Here is a 20818-nt window from a genome sequence, read left to right on the forward strand (position 1 = left end):
TGGACCCACCGCGACCCTGAACTGAATAAGCGCTTACAGATAATGAATGAAAATCTAGATTGAGAACCTACCTTTTCACACAAGATTTTGGTCAATCACTCACTTTCAGGTTACTCTTTCTCTACTGGTGTTATAGTAGCTGGTTTTCATATTATCACTTCTTATTAACTGATATATATATATATATATATTTATCAGTTATATATATATATATATATATATATATATTATTCAGAGCAGCAGTGTGCAGTTAGGGTCACGGACAGAGACAAACGTTAACTTACTGCATGTTTAGAGTGCTTTCTCACACCCTGAACACGGCTCATATTAACGTTCACCAACTCTCCTGTCCTCCTCTGTTTCCCTAAAAGTTATATACAAGCCGCTTTTATAACTGTAATTAGCCGTCATTGTTATCTGATGTGCTCTACTTACTGACCTCAAGCTCAGAGCTGGTAAAAACTAACTTTATAAACCAGACTCTGACGGTAACTCTGAGGCCAGTAAACTTCTATGACTGGAGCAGCTTTATATTAACGAAGGCTGAAAGATGGCCCACCCTGTGTCTGACTCGCAGCCAAAACAGGTTAATCTCAGTGGCGCATTTTCAAAATAAAAATTTGCGAATAAAAGCATATTTTGGTTCTAGGCAAGCTATGCTTTTCTGGGGTCCCATCTAATGCTCTTTTTTTATAATGTTTAAGGTCTATTAATGAATTGTGAGTGGCAAAACAGAAAGGCATTAATAAAGACAACCACACCCCACCTGCAATACCTACATGTCCCACACTTTGAGAAACACTGCTGTATACATTCATTATCTGTAACCGCTTATCACGGTGGGTCCAGAGCCTACCTGGAATCATTGGGCTCAAGGCAGGAATACACCCTGGAGGGGGCGCCAGTCCTTCACAGGGCAACACACACACACGCCTAAGGACACTTTTGAGTCGCCAATCCACCTAACAACGTGTGTTTTTGGACCGTGGGAGGAAGCTCACGCGGACAACACACCAAACTCCTCACAGACAGTCACCCAGAGCGGGACTCGAACCCACAACCTCCAGGTCCCTGGAGCTGTGTGATTGCGATACTACCTGCTGCCCCACCGTGCTGTCCCTGCTGCATAATTTTAAGAAAACAAAGATATGGTGCAAACAGGAAAGGTGAAGAAAGCAAAGTGGCTAAAATCCCCTGCTTCTGCTCCTTATTCCTGGGCTCCATTTCTGAACTGAGCTGAAGCTTTTGCATAGGAACAGAAGCATTTATAGCAGTGTTATTTACAAAGAGGGTAAACAGTGCATCTTTGATCCAAGTGGTATTGGTATCATTAAGACCTTGGAACTCTGTTAATTTGTAGAAAAGGGGGAGAATATTTTGATAAACTCTTCTACCGACAGTCGTTTCCCCTGTGCGCATGCGCAATGAAGAGAAAGAGGAGGCGTCGCAAGAGCCGACCGAGTGACGTCACGCGGGCCGGAGCCAGTGGCGTGTCTTCGCTGTGTTTCCTTCTTCCTGACTGTGATCTCCGCACCGACCGACCACTAGCTCCGAGTGTCCAACAATGTCCCACCAGACAGGAATACAGGGTAAAACTGCATTTACTTCGGGCTCTGGGCGCTCCCTTAAGCCTTCTGTCTCCTCGGAAGAACAGTGCGGCGAGGTTTGGGAATTGATTTCACTGAAGAGCAGTGTCTTTCTACCACTGCTGTTTCATTTAAGGTGGAACGGGAAATCAGAATAAGACTCGAACAACTTCAGCTATCTACAGTAACCTACTCCCTGTTGAAAGCAGCCAGCGGTTTTTTATACCGTCTTCGATTTTATCGTTTCGTCTTCTGTGGGCTGGCCTGTGTAAAGGGACTAGTTCTTGCTGAAATCACTGGCTGGTGTGAGATTTTGAGATGTTGAAGCGGGCAACGCCTTCATTCACTCAGTCCAGCTGCTCCATTTTCACATGATAAGAGCTGTAGAGCTCAGCAAGGAGTGAGAGTCAGGATTTGATTAACAGCTGCTGTCCAGGTGTTTGAGTTCGAGTTAACTAGGCTTAACTTATTTAACATTTAAATCGCAACGATAGTCATACCTCTCTCATGGAAGATTGTTTATATGAAGCCAGATTTAATGTAAGCCAGCTTTCCTTTCAGGTCAGTGTGTATTGCTCAGGGGTTGTGTGAAATGTCATATCAGACTATTTAAAGACATTCCTACTCTGCATAAACTATCTTTTAATTTAATTTACATTTACAATCATAGTGTTAAATTTACTTCACTAAGAGAAGCTTGTTTCTAAATGAAGGCATGTCAGACTAAGACAATGTCAGTGTGTCTTTGTGTATAGCCTATGGTTTGTGAGATATGGCAGCTATTTCATACTGTGATATGTAAAGACCCCCTGCAGTGAAATGCCATGTGTGGTGTGTTTATACGCTAGAAGACGTACAATGAGCGAAGTAAACAGTCAAAGCCTTGGCTGAGTATTCACACATTGAAACTGCAGTGTTCCAAAAACAAATGGGCAAATTCAGATAGTCAGAGTTCATTATGTCATAAACCTAAGGAACAAATCTAATTGCCTTGCGATTTTTACCCACTTTTAGGGGGTATTCCATGACCAGAGGGGGACATAAAAAAAGAAATTGTCATGATTATATAATATATTGAAACACATACACAATGCATGAGTAGTGCCATGTCAAAAACCGCCACCATTTTTTTAGGTACTGATTTTCTTTTAATAAAAATATCTGTAGACTGATTTTTATGTAACTCTGGAATGGTTGCATTAGAGACACAATAACAGGCTCAGCTGTCTGTGTTGTTTTGGAATTTACTGTCTACAGATGTGGAATTTGGCAGTGAGTTGAAATAGCACATGGAAAATAGTATCTTAGTGACTACGCTTGTACTGTTGTTTAATCATACGTATCTTCTTGCCTTTAAGCTGCTGCGGAGCTGAAAGAAATATTTGCCAATGCCAGAAATGGAGACTACAGAGTTCTGAAGATTGTGATTGAAAGCGGTAAAGAAACATGTGACAGTGACATCCCATCACTGAGCTATAGCCTGTTCTTCCAAACACTCACAGAGCAATGAGTCATACGATCAGAACCTCCTTGTCACCTACATTTTAGACACAGCTTGCTGAACATACATGTACAAAAACAAACTGCATTCAGTTTTAGTAAATGTATCATACCATCTAATGTTTGCCATCTTTTTTTTTAATAGAACAGTTAGTTCTGGGTGAAACCAAGCGGGCATCTCGGAGTTGGGAGGAAGACTATAACTCCCTTGTGCTTCCTCTCCTGGAGAACCAGTTGCCATGCTACATCTTGTACAGGCTGGACTCCACCAATAGTTTTGGGCATGAGTGGGTGTTCATCGCCTGGTCACCAGACAGTGCTGCGGTAAGGGATTGTGAGGAGTTATAAGACACAAATTTGTTTCTAAGTCGGGTAAAGTTATTGCTGATTGTCATTATGAAAAAGGCATTTAGTAAAACCTTTACCAAAACTAGAAACATGTTTTCTTAGAAACAAGTTTTTGTTTGGTCTCATTTTTACTGTGCATTATTGTATGATAGTTAATGAATATAGACTGATGGTTTTCATTCTGTGGACTGCATCATGTCTATGTTAGGAACTACAGACCTATGCTGTGTTTCATTATATTTTCTTCATGAAAAATAAGAATAACCCTTTGAAAAATATACTATTACGCCTATGATACTAGTGATGCTATGTTCTACTGCTGATTATATTTTGTCATACATTTTTTTTCTTAGAATAGTATAGCTCTTAAAGAGATGAAATATGACTGTTGTTAAATGAAAGCTAACACATCTGCGCATAGAACTGACATAAAATACTGACAATAGGGCAGCCAAAATAATATCATACAAACCTGCAGGCTTTTTTCAGTGTGGTGGTCTGGTTGCTTTGGCCGTATTATGCTACATTTTTAGCAACATACATTGATAAGACCAATATATATTTTCTGATCAATATATTGATTAATATGTTTTCTCTGTTAAAGAAGACATGATTTTGGCCCAAGGGACCATCACATCATCTTTTTATTGCTTGAGGCTTGAATGTATTGTGTGGTTGTAATGTCACAGCACATGAGTAGTTGATTGCTTCTGATCAGGTAAAATTTTGCCCCTTAAAATAGGCTGTGGTTAAAATTGCAACTCTTTTAAAGTTACTATTTTGATATAAATTAAATTGATCTTTCAGCCCTAGGTGATGGAATATAATAATATTAATAATAATAATCACCCCATTCAGAGGATTTTATAATATTTGGAGGGTAAATACACATAGAACAAAAGCAAATTGTTCTTTGAACAATGTTTACCAAAGATTGTCACATTGTTAGTGTCTAGAAATAGCACTTGCTTTTCTCATTACATCATAGAATGATGTACAACTTTCGATTGATATGTGATTAGTAGTGTGAATTCACTTACACATTCTTGGCATTTTCCTAATGCAGGTAAGTGGGGAGAAATGTTAGTTGGATCCAGGTCAGCAGTGATTGGATTTGCAAGAGAATCTGACACCCAAAGCAAAATTTTTTTAACCAATAAGATTATCAGGAGCCAAGGCAAAACATTCTTACCCATGGTGCAGCTCTAACAGGTTTAGACTTGTCAGCACAATTCCAGGAGTGTGTGAGGTGATAGACATTTGTTGAAGTTGCTTACACATATGAATTCATTTTTGCAGTTACTCTTTTACCCATTAAAAAGTTTTATTTCCACCTAAAACCCTTAAATGGAAAGGTTAAAAAGTGACGAGTTCTTTCTGCCGTCATAATGAGTATGGCCAAGCAGAAGTTGGTGCAGAATTTCCTACATAAGTACCATCTTCACAGGAGACACAAATGGCTTGCTTTATTGTATTAGCAATTCTGCCCAATGGTGTCAGGTTACAAAAATACTCCTTACTGAAAATGATCTCTGAACTCTGTTCATTAACAGTAATATAAATATGCTGTTAACTTATATTTGTGTCATCAAGTAGGTATGCAAACAAATGAACCTAGATATATAGAATAAATGCTCAGTGTGTTTTAGGTACATACAGAATCTGCTAAGAAGTACTGTAGTTTCAGTTCATCTTCTGCCTTCTGTGTGTTGTCTTAATGAAAGAACAGTTTTGTTTTTCAGTTTGGTTTTGTTTGACTAGGCAACTGTTGTTTTTCTAGTAGATGATAATTCTGTTCTCATCGTAGAAGGAAAGTCAAGTAGTGGCCCTATCAAAATCACAGTAATAAGTTGACATTCTGAAGCTGTTGAGAAAGATTTGAAATCAGCTTGTATACATTACGCTGTATTTGATGTTGGAAAGTGATATATGACACATTTATCAGAGCACCAGAATTCACATTTTTGTTTGATTTATATTTAACAGGTGCGACATAAAATGCTCTATGCCGCTACCAGGGCTACGGTGAAGAAAGAGTTTGGGGGCGGCCTAATTAAAGATGAAATTTTTGGCACTGTAAAGGTATGTACATTAGATTTTAAAAACATCTGTGTAATTAGGCATTGGGGAATCATTCTTAATTATTTATGGTACAAAAATGGTTAGATTATCAAATGTTGGTGTTGATTTTCTGTCAAGACCATATAATGGGAAACATGTTGCCACTCTCATATGCATAAAGGAGTATGTAAAGAGTATCATCTTCATAAACAATTGAGGATATACCAGTGAAATATTGGAAATAATATTTATAATAAAGGATGGGCCATTATCATATGTTGGTTAGCTTTTAATGTTGTAATATATTTATACCCACAATTAAACAAACTCTTCTGTCAACCAAGAATTTTCATATTTGAATGTATTTAACATTTTAATTGCTGATTTCCTTGTGGCATATATGTGTCCCCCCCAATGCAATGTAAACTTTAATTATAAAACACATTGTCAGGTTCTGCTGGCTAAATCTGGCTTCTGTGTTAGCCATAGTGGTTCCCATAGTAATGACACTGGTGTTAATAATACAATCTGATTGGCCAAATTGAGTCACACGTTCAAAGATTGTGTCAGATATCCAAAAACAAACATGAGCTTCCAGCCCATACAAGGTCATAGAGTCATTACAGTAAGGTGATATAAAAAGCACTTCTGCAAGCCATATTTTTTTTTTTTTTTTTTGGTGTTCTTCAGGATGACGTTTCTCTTAATGGATACAAGAAGCACATCACTTCACAGTCTGCTCCTCTTCCACTCACTGCCGCTGAAGAGGAACTGAGACAGATCAAACTCAGTGAGGTACCCGCAACCACACACACATGCGCACATACAGACTTATCTCTGTACCTCTGACCTTGATTTTATAATTAGAATTAAACTTTAAAATAAACAACACTTTATATGTTGCTTTAATGATAACAAACCCGTTCACTATAGTGCAGCTCACTGCAGTAAATCTGCAACGCTTTGTTGGCTACTGTTACTGCAGCTTCAGTAGAAGTGTGCATCATGAAATCAACTGTGACAGCAGTGCTGCTGGAGTGTTTAAAAGCCTTGTCCATTCACTGTCCAGTCAGTTAGACACAACTAACTTGTAGACGTAAAATCTTTGGTCACTGTTGGCTGAATATTTTTGGTTGGTGGGCTTTTCTCTTTCCAGCAGTGACTCTCACTGAGGGGTTAAAAATTTCAGCCGTACTGCTGTGTCTGATCTACTCATACCAGCACACCGTGTCCCTAACCACATCAGTGTCCCTGCAGCGCATTGAGAATTATCCACTAGCCAAATCAGACTGTACCTGCCACATGGGGGTCCTGACAATTTGAACAGGGTAAATAGGGGAAATTAAGTATGCAGAGCAACAAATCAACTACAATCTGTGATTGTAGAAAAACAGAGTGCTCCTTTCTGGTCAGTGGAGCTGTGAGACTGAAAAATGAACGTAGAAACAGGAAGGTGGTCATAATGTTATGGCTGAGAGCTGTATATTTCCTAGAATCTGCCGTGTTGACATTGACAGTCTTACTAGTTGGTGTATGCACCAAAACAAAGCATCCCTGCCACTTGCAAAGAAGTGTTTGTTTTAGCCTCTTCAGTAATTGCTGAGTTCCTAGTTTTGAATGGGAATAGCATGCGTTGAACCCATTCCATATAAGGCAATGCACTAAAAAAGCAGGGCCATGGCTCTTCTCTGAAGTTGGCCAATCAGAGGGGGGAAATATAAAAGGAAGTTGGATTGCCTTTTCTGTCACTAACTCTGCAGAGAACAGTTAACACTGCACTAATATGAATGGCACTAAACTAGTATCGGTCTTCATGTATATCTCACAAATCTAGGTTGTTTTGTAAAACAAATAAGTTTATTACAAGCCAAAGCATTCATAAATGTCTTTTGACTGGCATACCTTTAATTGTTGCCCATATGCTGCAGGGCAGGTTTAAACGCTCCACACACAGCTAGCATTAGGGGAGATCTTGAAGAATATAATATTTGGTATAAAATGAATTAATATTTAATATCTGAAGATTGTTAATATTCACTATATAAAATACAGTGGTGGAATCACAGTGCATTACTCAGAATAAAGTAACATACATTTCTATGACCAAAAATTGTAGACACCAGCTTGTCATTTCTTCTGAGGTCAAGAGCATTACGTAATGTTCTCCCCATTTCCTCCAGTAACAGGATGTTTTTCTTAAAAGACTTTAGACAAGATATTCAAACATTCCTGTAAATATTGTATGGCGTTCAGCCAAAAGAACATTAGTGAGGACGTGAGCTGATATTGAATGATTAGTTCTCCAATATTTAAAGGTCCTTCATTGATGTAGTTTGCAGTTACAGTGCCCCACAGTCTGTTGGGAGATTATAAGCGCTCTAGACATATTTGACATTGAGGTTCACAGCCTTAAGAGCATGGCAGCTGCTCCGGTGTGTAGCATTTCATTTCAGACTTTTCTATGGAGTTTATAGAACATGTGTATTCATGTTGGATACACCTTAATGACACCAAATTGGCTAAAAATTAGGGTTGTCTACAAACGTTGGAATATATAATGTAGGCTAAGTTGCATTGATCTCTGTCTCCAGGTGCAGACTGACATCAGTGTGGACACCAAGCAGCAGACTCTGCAGGGAGTAGCCTTCCCTTTACATGGCGATGCCATGGATGCTCTGCAGAAATTCATGGCCAAGAAACTCAACTATGTTCAGTTGGTAAGGCTGCCATATCTGTGCTTCCTGCAAGTGAATATGGGGGTTTTGTTCACTAAAGATTTGGCAAAACTTTGCTCTGCAGATACTGCAGTTCAGAAAAGGACTGGCTCAGCATTTTGTGTCAGCTATCTTATTAAGTGAGAGATTCGTGACCCAGAATCAGCATCCCTTTTGTGAAATTCTTTATCATATTTGTTAAGATAAAAACAGACTGTAGGAGAGCAGTCTTTCTCCAAACTGCAGTGATTAATTTTTTAAGTCCCTTATAAAGCACACGTTTGTGTCTTTTTCTGCTGTTACACCTGATCCAGCTCACAAGGTAATAATCCAGCTCCTAATGCCCTCAGTTCAGGAAAAAGGTAAAAACAGGCAGTTTTTGAGGTCCTCAGTTGGGATTGAAACATTAGGTTCAGATCAGTACTGAAGGTTATTAGATTTCGTGGATCAGGAATGAACTGCATTCCTATTAAATCATGATAAAACAAATTGCTATATACAAGTTTTCTTTCATTCTCGTGTTAAAACCATATCCCCATGTGATCCATCAACAGAAAATAGATTTTGACAAGGAGCTCATCATGCTGTCAAACACAGACCCGACAGAAGTGAGAGACCTACCCAAGAGGATTTCTAAAGATGCTGCACGCTATCACTTCTTCCTTTACAAGCATTCGCACGAGGGGGACCACCTAGAGTCTATAGGTGAACAGCTTTGTTCATACATTTTTTGCAAAGGTTTGGGTACCCCTGGTCAAATGACATGTTCTGATCATTTTCTAAGTGAAAATATAGAGCACACGCAATGCACTGAACCCCCAAACACTCCCCGAGCAGCCAGCGCTCTGGGTGTGTGTTCACAGCCCCTAGTGTGTGTGTGTGTGTGTGTATGTATGTATATGTATATACATTGATTATCACCCATGATTCCCACTATTAAGTACATATTTGTTTACTGCAGTGTTTATATATTCAATGCCGGGATACAACTGCAGTATTAAGGAAAGGATGCTTTACTCCAGCTGTAAGAGTCCTCTCATAGACATGGTGGAGAATAAACTGCAGATGCAGGTAGAAAAAAAGGTATGAGAACTTATTATTATTTTGAATAATAATAAAATATTGGATTGAACATAGCCTTTTAAGCATTCGTTTCTCTCTCTCATTTGTAGCTAGAGATCGATAATGGTGATGAATTGACTGGTGATTACCTGTATGAGGTGGTGCACCCCAAACAGCATGCACACAAGCAGGCCTTTGCTAAGCCCAAAGGCCCTGCAGGAAGAAGAGGAGACCGCAGGATCACTCGGCAGCGTGGGGATGGAGAGGATGCTGAAGATTAAAGACAAACAAGACCAAACTCCCTGTTCTGTGTGCTTGGGTGGAACGTTCCAGACCATGGAAGCCAAGCCTATTTCACACAAAGCTTTCTACCTTTATTCAAATACACATATATATCTAGATTTCCCCTAATTTGACAGAGGCCACAAATACAGCCACCACATGATGAACTATGCATACAATAAAACACACTCACATGGTGGTTAGACATCTGTAGCTACCCCTGTGGTATCTAATAGAAGCTTATTTTGTGAGGAAAAAGTGTTTGTTTAGGATATGGTCAGGAATCGCACCTCAGCCCAAGTGCAGGATTACAAAGGTTACATATCAGATTTAAGGAAGAAAAAAAAAAAAAAAACATTTAAATAAAGATTTAGGCTTAACATTTGGAAACATACAGCATGAACGCTGTTCATAGAACATCTATTTTACAAATATGCTATGTGCTGAGATGTCTTTTACCAATTTGACAAGAACTCATGAAAAATGAATCATGAATTTACGTTGTGCAAAGGTCAGTAAGTGCAGTATGAATTGTTACATTATTGGGTGGTTACTGTTTAAGCATGAACATGTATGTTCTTAAATGTGAACAAGAACAAAGAGACCTCCACAAATCCCCCATTCCTTTATTTTTTCCATTCCAGCTTTGTTGTAATTTTTGTATTTTTACACAAGGCCTAAATGCTAGAGATCTTACAAAACACACAGCTGTAAGATCACATGTATTGCCAGCTGATTGATCACCAATATTTTAGCATTCAACATTACTTTTTATACCACATGTCCCATTTTTTTATACGACTGACACTTTGATGTTCCCATTTGCCAAGAAACATATTTTCCTATGCAACTGATGTATATACTGATCTAAATGATGGTTCATTGTTTGTTAATTGATTTTTGTCATGTTCTAATCTGTCTATGTAGCCATGGCATGGGGTATATTAGAAATCATGAGGTTGGGGTCAGTTTCAGTGGAATGTGTCCAGAGGTTTTGACCCATTGATCGAGAATGCAGTCTGAACAGGGAAATGTGAAATAAAATGTAAAATTAGTTACTTTATGTAAAACCAGGTGTAATTAGCCCTGTGGAGAATAACGCCAGAATAGCTCCAGGACAGAATAAAATAAAAATAAAATAATTAGAAATGTGTGGTTTAATATTAGTTTCCTTCAAAGGATTATTTGACAACAACGAACCCCAACTCTGATGTCAATTAAGCTTCCCTAGTTGCTGATCACTGAAATACTGCAATAGCTACTGCTGCTTTTTATGAAGCACTGCTGTGTGCTCTGCACACTGTAGCACAAGGTGTCAGGAAAAGTTGAGGTGTGATGAAATTCAAGGCACCAAGCTACTGAAAATGTGAGGCAATCCACTGTTAAACATCTGTAATGTGTACCCATGTAAATGGAATTATATAGTGTTTATGTCTTATGTCTGGTGGTCTTGAGAATGCTTTTCTCTGTAAAATGTTTTTAAAAGAAGAATAAAATATTTAAATCACTAATGATATTTTATTATACAATATGGGGTCAATTACTGACCACTGGTTAAAAAAAAAAAGATCTAAAAATTAAATACAAATATTTACATTTAAAAACACATCAAATCAAGACTTTTAGGTTTAATACACAATATTGTCGAGGTTTTCACTCTTTCTGTTTGTCAAATCTTGAGCGAGTCAAATCCTCTAGTTCCGTAGCAACCTACAGATGGGAAAAAAAAAAAATTATATATATATATATATATATATATATATATATATAGCCATTGCATATGTTATGACATTGATATGATGTTGACACACATATGCTAATCCTCATGATTAGCATGTGAAAATGACTTAAAAGCTGTGTTTTATCTTAAAACAATGTTTGTTTATTTTCACTCTGTTTATTTTCATTAGCACTGTGCAGAGCTGGATCTAGTGACATTAGGATGGCACCCCCTAAATGAAAAATATAAAGTATCAAAGTACGTGTTGGTGGAAGGAGTGTGAGCCACAATCTGCACAATAGTAGTAAGTGTAATAATGTATGAAAGGAAAAATATCATAAAATAGTAATGATTTATATTTACTTTTATAACTTTTTGTCCACATATGATCAGCATTCACTTTTAAATCAGTATACCTCCCATAATATGTAGACAATATGATGAAATGTTGTCACTAGCGTGATTATTTTCTTCACATTTTGCTTTTTTTCAACACTGGATACTGTCTTTGTTTTCTGATCAACTGAATGCTTTATTACAAGATCGTCATTCCTGTTTAACAGAACTGAATTAAATTATTGTATTCATAATTGTATTTTTTCCAATCATGGCACTACTGGTTCTTTATCTCTGCACCAACAAAAAAAAGCTGCAGACACAAATACCTCTTTTAGCAGAGGCCTCCTGTTCTTCCTCTCATTCAGGCATTGACTAGCCACACTGTACATCCTCTCCACCGACTCCAGATCCCAGTCTTCCATCTTTTTATCAACATACTCTTCCAGTGTGATCTCCTCATCCTCAATTTCATCCTTCATCTCGATCTGAGAAACACAATAAACTTCACACTCAGAGACATGTTTTAAAAACACATACCTCCTTTTGTTTCAAATACTCACACATTGGGTAAAAAATGCATGGACAATAGTGTCAGAAATGTGCTAAAATATATTTGTTAAGATTTTATTTATTTATTTACATTTGAAATTTCGAATGTTTCTGGAGATAAATTAGTTTTTACGAATAGTATAATGGATCTTTATAGAATAAAGTGGTCTCTGTCTTTGTTGGATTGATTCCATTATTTTAAAGAGTATGTGATATATGAACAGCTGAAACCTATGTGGGGAAGTTTTCTATAATGCTTTTCTACCCTGAACTTACCAGAAGCTTTGGGTCCCGGTTTTCATCAACTGGAGGAAGTCCAGACAATATCTCCAGCAAGACCTGTAAGAGTCAGCAATGTCAGGTTTTCCCCCTCCTCAATGAACTAAGCATATGCTTTATTCATTAGACATTTCAGAGGCTAGTAAAAAGCTGGCCTTTTCTCTGCAGTGGTCTGGAGGCCACTGTGACTCTCTGCATCGTTATGGTCTTAATCTGCCCTGTTTTAGCAGGTCAATATGTCTCAGCATAGCAGCTATGAAATGTCATACTCCTTTCCAATTCTGAAGTCAAGAAAGGCACCCATGCTCTGCCCCCTTGTCATGTTCATACGGTTTGGGGCTGATTATAGGGTGTTTGAGTGTATGAGTGAATGCACTATCTCCACATCAGAAAAGCCCAAATTGTTCTCTTCCTGATCATTTTGCCAGGGTTAAAGGCGTGATAAATAGCACTCTTGAGCAAATATGGCTGTGTCTACGGTTTTCTTCTTTGGTGCTCGCTACAATATTTCCAATTTGATCGGACGTACCCAAACTTTTGCACGGGACTCTATAGCTACCTTTCTGTTACAGCTCTCACACTTGAGAACGTACCACTCCGAAGCTAAAGATATCCGATTTGGGGGTGATCTCTCCGCGCAGTGCCTCTGGTGCCATGTAGGCTGTAGTACCCACAATTCTCTCTGTAATCACTGTAGTACATGAGCGCTTAGCCGAGGCTCGGGTTAACCCAAAGTCAGAAATCTTCGGAACCATGGATTCATCCAGCAGTATGTTTCCACTGTTGGGAGAAACCGAAAAAACAAACAAACAACCTTTAAAGTATGTTTTAGTCAACATCCTTTGTTTAACTCTTAGTAACACAGAAGTTGTTCATGACACACAGTGTGTATACTTGAATACTGTCAGTGCTAGAAAAGGCCCAAAAATATTGTCACTATCACATTAAAAACACTTCTGTATAATAAATGTGATCCCAAACCGCCCTTAACATTTTCTTAAGGTTTCATGACAGAAAACCAAGCTTTAGCTAGGACTGTGCTAATAATATTTATACTTACTTATCATGTTATGGATATTTCTTTGATACAACCTGCTAAACATCAACAGTTCCCTTGTGAGTAACACATATGTATGGAACCAAAAGTTAATATTTCAGCGAAATATCTGCTAAACCTTTTCACATCTCTGTGGATATGGTTGTGCTGGTGAAGATACTCCAGTCCTTGAGCTGTCCCCAGTGCTATTTCACACCTCACTCCCCAGGACAGAGGACTGCTTCCTTCCTGCACACAGAGATCAGCTATCAATACGGTTGTAACTCAACTACATACAGATTTGATTTGTGTTTTTATTTTAAGTAGACTGGACTATAGTAAATCTTAGTTTACTCGTCTTCTAAATAAGTCTATTGAGAAACTACAGCTAATTCAGAACTCTGCAGCCAGATTTTCAACCAAATCTCTAGAAGAGAGACTCTCTAGTATACTCTCTAGTTGGATTTTGTAACATTTACATGTTTCACTCTTTTATTCCACCCAAGCCTTTTTTATCTTTAATATATCTTAGCGCCACTAAGATATATTGTATAGAACATACACTGAGAATACTAGCAGCAAAAAAAGCAGTAAATTGCTTTCCACATGAACATACTATAGCCCAAATGAGCTATTATGAGTAGTACTTTATTTATTAATGGGTTGAACCTGTTGAATCTGAATGAGAGATGGATAGTTATTTACAGAATTTCTACAATAAGTTCTAGCTGGTACAAAAGGTAAATAAATAGATAATTAAAGGAACCTCAATATGGCTCCATAACTGAATGTTTAAAGTTTTGTAAGATAACTGTTACATTTTGAGACTTACCAAGCATGCAAGTCGATCCAGTAATGATCCATTGGACATGTAAGTATACACTAAACATGGGTGCTGGCCATCACTAGAATAACCAACCATATTCACTAGATTCACATGTTTTAACCTGGAAGAAAAACACGAACAAATATATACACAATTATAAAATCATTACAGGAACAATATGATTATTGGCAGATAAAGTGTCTTGCTATCAGTTCACCTCTTCAGTGTTTGAATCTCTTGTTTGAACTGAGTTGTGAGGTCTTCAGGAGACATGTTTTCTTCCTGGAAGTGGTGACCAGAGGCAAAGTTTTACATTTTAAATATAGTGGCAAGCAAAATGATCTCCTCAAAATTAATATAGAGTACACTGAACAGTGCAGTTACTACAATTATTAAACAACAGAATTATCCTAACATGAATTTACAGTCAACTGCTTGATGAAGCCTCTGACATGAAGATACTAGTACATGTGTAAAATAAATTAAAATACACTATTTATAAAAATAATAATGGGCGGCATGGTTGCGCAGCAGGTAGTGTCTCAGTCACACAGCTCCAGGGACCTGGAGGTTGTGGGTTCGATTCCCGCTCCGGGTGACTGTCTGTGAGGAGTTGGTGTGTTCTCCCCGTGTCTGCGTGGGTTTCCTTCGGGTGCTCCGGTTTCCTCCCACAGTCCAAAAAACACACGTTGCAGGTGGATTGGCGACTCAAAAAGTGTCCGTAGGTGTGAGTGAATGTGTGTGTGTGTCTATGTTGTCCCGTGAAAGACTGGCGCCCCCTCCAGGGTGTATTCCCGCCTTGTGCCCAATGATTCCAGGTAGGCTCTGGACCCACCGCGACCCTGAACTGGATATGCGGTTACAGATAATGAATGAATAAAAATAATATGAAATAATCAAAATCAATCACAACTAACTGCTCAAAATTCAGATTCATTTTTTTGTCATGTTATTACACAGATAAGCATAAAAGCAAGTGAAACTCTGACATGCAGGACCCAATAACAATGCCGTTCAAAAAAGGAAAATCAATGAGAGCACAAAAAAGATAAAATACATAAATAAAAAGTACATGTAACTATAGATGGAAAATGTTATGTCAGTATTTGACTTTCTCCATTTTCCAAGAGATTTACATGTACTGACATCATAGTGCACACAGTGGATCGGAATGTGAAGAAAGCTGTATTATTCAGTACATTAAACCTATTATTCATTATTATCTGGTATTATGCAAATCAATTATGCAATAAATGCAATAGGCAAAAGTGCCTATATTTAAAATATATATATATTTATATTATATAATTACTGAAATTATGAAACCTTGACTGTACAGTATTGGATAAATACTTACTAAATTGAGTTTCTTTACTGCTACAGGTTTGCTGCAGAGGAGGCCTTTGAACACAGTTCCAAACCCACCCTCTCCAAGTCTGCGGCCACCCTCTGCAACAGGCTTGTCGTCCCAGTTCCCTGTCATCTGCCTCAACTCTTCATATGTAAATGTGTAGAAACCTGAATTCATGGAGTGGTAGAGAATGAGAATGATACATATTATTGCTTAAAACACCAATTATAGGCACAGTATTTAATTAAGTGTGTTTTTTCTTTCTTTATTTATTATTTATTTTATTTTATTTATTTATTTGTTTTATTTATTTATTTACATTTGAAAATCTGAATGTTTCTGGAGATAAATTAGTTTTAAAACAACAATTATAGGCACAGTGTGTATTTTACAAAAATGTTCACACCACCAATATATCATAAATATCAATATAAAACGTTATTGCTAATATTGGTGAAATCTCAATGAAAAAATACAGTTTGCAATAATCAAACAATTCTGATTTGGCTTGAAGTTTGTACTGAGAGAAACAGATAAACTGCTGATTAAATTATGAAACCCTGGGGTAGTTTCTCAGTCAGGGATTAAGCCAAGTCTTGGACTACACAGCATTTTGAATTGCAATTTTCAATTGAAAGGATGATAAAGTCCAAGTCTAAGCTTAAATCTTGTTTGGGAAACCACACCATATTGTGTATGTAGAGAATTAGGTGGGTGTTTCATCAGAGATTTTTAAATGAAACTAAGTATCAAGTTAACATGAGTAAATAAAACTAAATTATTCACATTAAGTTTATTTAAAGGATTCTTTATCTGGTTGTAAAAAAGAATTATACATTTGGATATTATCTAAAAATGTTCCACTCAAATTTAGAACTAAAGCTGCACTTCCATTCAGTATTGGCTACTTCAAATAATATCTGACAATGACATTCACATAATCACATAACACTGTTATTATAGGAGCATGTAGGTTGCCTTTGTCCGATTATAACCATAAAACAACCCTCATTGTGTGAACAGTTGGGGTGCTGTGCAAACAGAATGTAATGATGTGTAAATGATTTAACCCTACATTGATAAAAAATAGTGTAAAGATACCTAATCAGATGTTGAGAAAAATATAGGCCACATTGTTCCATAATAATTGAGAGGTGCTCAATTATGAAATTAAAAATAATACAATAGATACCTGAACTGTCAGGCAGCTGAAAGCCTATAATAAGGAAGTGTGGGAAATCATATCACTTTCAAAACCACAGCAATTGGCCTCAGTTCTCAGATGTGTTTTTAGCATCAAATAGTCAAATATTTTTCAAAAAACAATAAAAAGTATTTTGTATTATTTTCAATAAACTATATGGATTAAAAGATTAGCACATGATTGAATTCTGCTTTTATTTCCATTTTGCACCTTGTCACAACATTTCAGGAACTGTGGTTTGTATATACTCGCACCTTCATGGTCAGGTTCTTGACTTTCTTCTGGTTGCGTGGTGCTGTCAGGTTCTGTGTAAGGTGCTTCTTTCACAGCTGATGCTTTATTAAGTACATTTTCACAAAGCCGAGTCTCTACTTGATAGAATGCAGTGGGAGGATCCTTTGCTGCTTCTCTTATGTTTGTGGTAGCAGATGGTGCACTTATATCTGCTTTCAGAGGCACATGTAAACAAAATTAACAAAATAAGTGCAGCGGTAATTTTCTCTCAAAGGAAAACATTGGAAACATATTCATAGCCCCCGCCGTAATAGGGCTTCATAACCACTATTACAGCTTTTGTTATTAAGACACCGTTGTTTTACTTGAGTGAATCTCTGACCTGGCAGTAGGACACTTGCAGCAGCAAATAACTTGTGTCTGACGAGAATCTCCACTAGTTCACCAACCGTGCTGTTTGTGGTCCCCCAGTCATACAACAGCTCTACTGTGGGACTTTTACCTTGAAACACCAATCTTTCAAATTTCCTGACAAAGAAAATAAAGAAACATCATTTATGAAAATAGTGTCACTTCTGTAAAGCCAGTTACTCTAACAGACGAAGAACTATCTGAAGAAATCTGTTGATTACCTTCAGACATAGGCAGATAGACATATTAAGTGGACAGATAATAAGGCCGCTAGACAGTGGGTAAAGTACAAACGCACTTACAGAAAAACTGATACATTTTGTAAAATGCAATAGAATAAAAAAAAAATCTGTGATTTTTATGAATATTTCTTAACTGATGAACGTACAAACAATTCCAATGTTTTCACTGACCAACTTATTATATTTTGTAAATATAAACCGTGTGGCATGGCACTGCGGTATAACAAGTAGCGTTGCTGTCACAACTTCAGGGTCCTGAGGTTGTATGTTCAATCCACACATCAGGGGGAGTTTGGTGTGTTCTCACTGTGTGTGTGGGTTTCCTCCGGGTGCTCGGGTTCCAAAGCACATGTTGGTAGGTGGATTTATTATTCAGTGATTCTAGGTAGACTCCAGACCCACAGTGAATGTAAACTGGATGAAGCAGTTACAGTAAATGAATGAATGAGTAAAATGTATGATGAATGAAGAATAAACTTGAAGAACTGCCATACAAGTTAAAAAAAATGTTATGATGGGGAAAAATAGGAGAGAAATTGTACGTAATGTAAAGTTACTCTGTTTTAAATCATATGAACAGTATATAAGAGGTATATAATGAGCACCCACCAAAGGCTCAAGCGAAATTGTTCTTACTCGGATTTAAATAATTATGCAAGGTGAAAGCCACACATCAGTTCTACACAGAAACACAGCACAGTTCTCTGGGCCAGAGCTCATCTGAGATGGTCTGAAATACAGTGCAAATTTGTGCTATAGTCAGAGGAGTCCACTTTCAGCTTATTTACAAAAAGACTGGATGGGGAGAGTATCCTGACTGTTATCAGTGAAAGATGCAAAAGCCAACATCTGCCTCGGGTGCACAAGTGAACTGAGCTGTTGAGAAGTGGAGCTGTGTTCTCTGGACTGAGCACTACTCAACACTATAACATTAGTTGAAGTGGTGTTTATGACCCAGAGCTAAAGTTAATCCTCAAAACTCTTATAGCTGAATGTCATCAGTTTAGTATCTGTGCAAAGTTTCGACATCAAAAATCTCATCGTGGCATAAATTACAACTCATTTAGGCTGCAATAATGAGTGAATAGAAAGGCAAAAACGACACTTATGCTACCTGAGGTGTAGCTGTGTGTATCTGGGCCCTCCTAACGGTTTCTGGATGTCAACAAGGACGGTTTTCCAGGCGTCTTGCGGGTCCAGAAAGTCGGATAGTTTTCTGAGAGTGGAGTGACTCAGTTTCCTGAGAAAAGTGTCGGCTGTTACAGTGGCGCTCATACTCAGCAACCAATAACTACGGTCTAAAACCGAAAACCTACACACGTTTAGAGCGGTAAGTACAATCTCTTCGAGCCTGTGTGCGCTGTGGAGGCTTTCCCGAAATTGTGAAACTTCCTCATTTTGAAGTCATTTCCCTTGAGGTTTCATCGCCCCTTCAACGCGGAAATAGCTAATAACATCAAATAAAGTACAGCAGGGGTGACCGACATGTGATAATTCGTATTTTCTAAACGCAGCAAGACACCTAAACGTGCCAGCTCAGCTGTAAGAAGAAAACAGACACAGAAGTATGTATTGAACGAGAGAGATCTCACGGTTCTCGTGAAAGAGCTCTCATGGAGAGATCTATGGTTTCAGTGCAGTGCTCCACTCCGCCATCCAGTGGTGAGCCATGGTAACAACGCATTGTCCACTTCAGTTTAATGCTGAATACTTTAAAGACGCCCTCCAGTGACCATCTAGGTTTGTACTGTGTTAATGTGTCGGTGTGGTGCTGGTTATAAGCTAATGGCTGAGCAATTTGACTTTGAAACTGCAGTGTGCCAAAGACTCAAATGGGCAAATTCAGACAGACAGGCTTTCTGACATCATAAACCTCAACTTGCAGGGTGGATCTTTCCAGCTGGAGCAGTGTGGTGCAGAGATAAGTGGAGATATGGATATGGACTATAGGCATATTCATATATCCATATGTATCCAGTGTAGTTGAAGGTGTTGATTTACATTTGGCTGATTTTTAAAGCATTTGGGAGAATTTTTTTTCCCTTTGACATAACTTTTAAAAATCTGTAATTCTTACTAACGGAGATAAGGAATTAAATTGCTTTGTTTTCACTGTATGCATCAGCCAATGCCCATGAAAATACATCCCCACAAATGGCGTGGTCATATTTAAAATATGTGTGTACAGAATATCTGATGGGACCACTTGGTCCCATTTATAATATTTGTTTCTTAGCAGACTTAGCAGTTTGTTTCGAAGCAGAACCATTGCAGAAAAATGCTGATTGCTCTTTTAAAGTAGAGTTAAAACAGTGTTTGTACAGTGTTAATCAGAGTAATACATTGAGGTAGAACAGTGAGCAATCACAGAGCTGACACTCATTAACAGTTCTAGATTTAGTCTCCAACAATAGGATCATCACGACCTTAACGTGGAGGAGGGGTTTGCGTGCCTGCGTGAGCCTAGGAGCTATGTTGTCGGGGGCAATAGCCCCTGGTAGGGTCTCCCAAGGCAAATTGGTCCTAGGTGATGGGCCAAACAAAGAGTGATCCATAAAGACCCAGAAGAAGAACAACAACAAAACAACAAAAGAGACACAGCTTCCCTTGCCAGGGGTAGGGTTACCCGGGCCCCACCCTGGAGCCAGGCCTGGGGGAGGGGTTCCTCGGCGAGCGCCTGGTGGTCAGACTTTCACTCATGGGGTCTGGCCAGGCTCAGCCCGAAGGAGCAACATGGGTCCACTCTCCCATGGGCCCACCACCTTTGGAGAGGTAGTAATCTGGGTCTGGTGCATTGTGGATCGGGTGGCAGCCAGCTTAACGCCTGTACGTTGGGGTTTACCCCAGTGGACGAGAGGATAATTTCCCTGCGCCTTCGGGTTGGGGAAAGGGCTCTGATGGTTGTTTGTGCTTCTGCACCGAACAGCAGTTCAGAGTACCTGGCCTTCTTGGGGACCCTAGAGGGGGTGCTGGAGAGTACTCATTCTGGGGACTCCATTGTTCTGCTGGGGCACTTCAACGCTCACGTGGGCGATGAGAGTGAGACCTGGAGGGGCATGATTGGGAGGAACGGC

At 38.4% G+C, this 20818-nt stretch overlaps 2 protein-coding genes across 2 annotated transcripts; one reads left to right on the forward strand and one right to left on the reverse strand.

Moving 5' to 3' along the window:
- The first annotated feature begins 1452 nt into the window (after nucleotides 1–1452).
- On the forward strand, nucleotides 1453–11043 carry twf1a (twinfilin actin-binding protein 1a). The gene is made up of 9 exons (XM_066667280.1): nucleotides 1453–1589; nucleotides 2945–3022; nucleotides 3232–3410; nucleotides 5421–5516; nucleotides 6186–6290; nucleotides 8087–8212; nucleotides 8764–8914; nucleotides 9171–9292; nucleotides 9382–11043. The coding sequence occupies exons 1-9, from the start codon at nucleotides 1565–1567 to the stop codon at nucleotides 9550–9552; spliced, it is 1053 nt and encodes a 350-aa protein (XP_066523377.1). The 5' UTR covers nucleotides 1453–1564; the 3' UTR covers nucleotides 9553–11043.
- A 15-nt stretch (nucleotides 11044–11058) lies between these two features.
- irak4 (interleukin-1 receptor-associated kinase 4) lies at nucleotides 11059–19363 on the reverse strand. Its single transcript, XM_066667279.1, has 11 exons — nucleotides 18859–19363; nucleotides 17474–17619; nucleotides 17112–17300; nucleotides 15660–15820; nucleotides 14520–14584; nucleotides 14309–14423; nucleotides 13616–13725; nucleotides 13034–13220; nucleotides 12438–12500; nucleotides 11939–12097; nucleotides 11059–11263 (listed from the first exon to the last, which is right to left on the reverse strand). The coding sequence occupies exons 1-11, from the start codon at nucleotides 19017–19019 to the stop codon at nucleotides 11207–11209; spliced, it is 1413 nt and encodes a 470-aa protein (XP_066523376.1). The 5' UTR covers nucleotides 19020–19363; the 3' UTR covers nucleotides 11059–11206.
- Between the last annotated feature and the right edge of the window lie 1455 nt (nucleotides 19364–20818).

Source organism: Hoplias malabaricus, chromosome 4 (genome assembly GCF_029633855.1).
Source record: "Hoplias malabaricus isolate fHopMal1 chromosome 4, fHopMal1.hap1, whole genome shotgun sequence".
NCBI classification, from domain to species: domain Eukaryota; kingdom Metazoa; phylum Chordata; class Actinopteri; order Characiformes; family Erythrinidae; genus Hoplias; species Hoplias malabaricus.

Coding starts and splice junctions, on each gene's coding strand:
- twf1a (XM_066667280.1), top strand. CDS start 1,565: ATGTCCCACCAGACAGGAATACAGG. Junction 1,590..2,944: donor CCACCAGACAGGAATACAGG/GTAAAACTGCAT, acceptor CTTGCCTTTAAG/CTGCTGCGGAGCTGAAAGAA. Junction 3,411..5,420: donor GGTCACCAGACAGTGCTGCG/GTAAGGGATTGT, acceptor TATATTTAACAG/GTGCGACATAAAATGCTCTA.
- irak4 (XM_066667279.1), bottom strand. CDS start 19,019: ATGAGCGCCACTGTAACAGCCGACACTTTTCTCAGGAAACTGAGTCAC. Junction 17,620..18,858: donor TACACACAGCTACACCTCAG/GTAGCATAAGTG, acceptor TTTCTTTGTCAG/GAAATTTGAAAGATTGGTGT. Junction 14,424..14,519: donor GAGATTCAAACACTGAAGAG/GTGAACTGATAG, acceptor TTTTTCTTCCAG/GTTAAAACATGTGAATCTAG.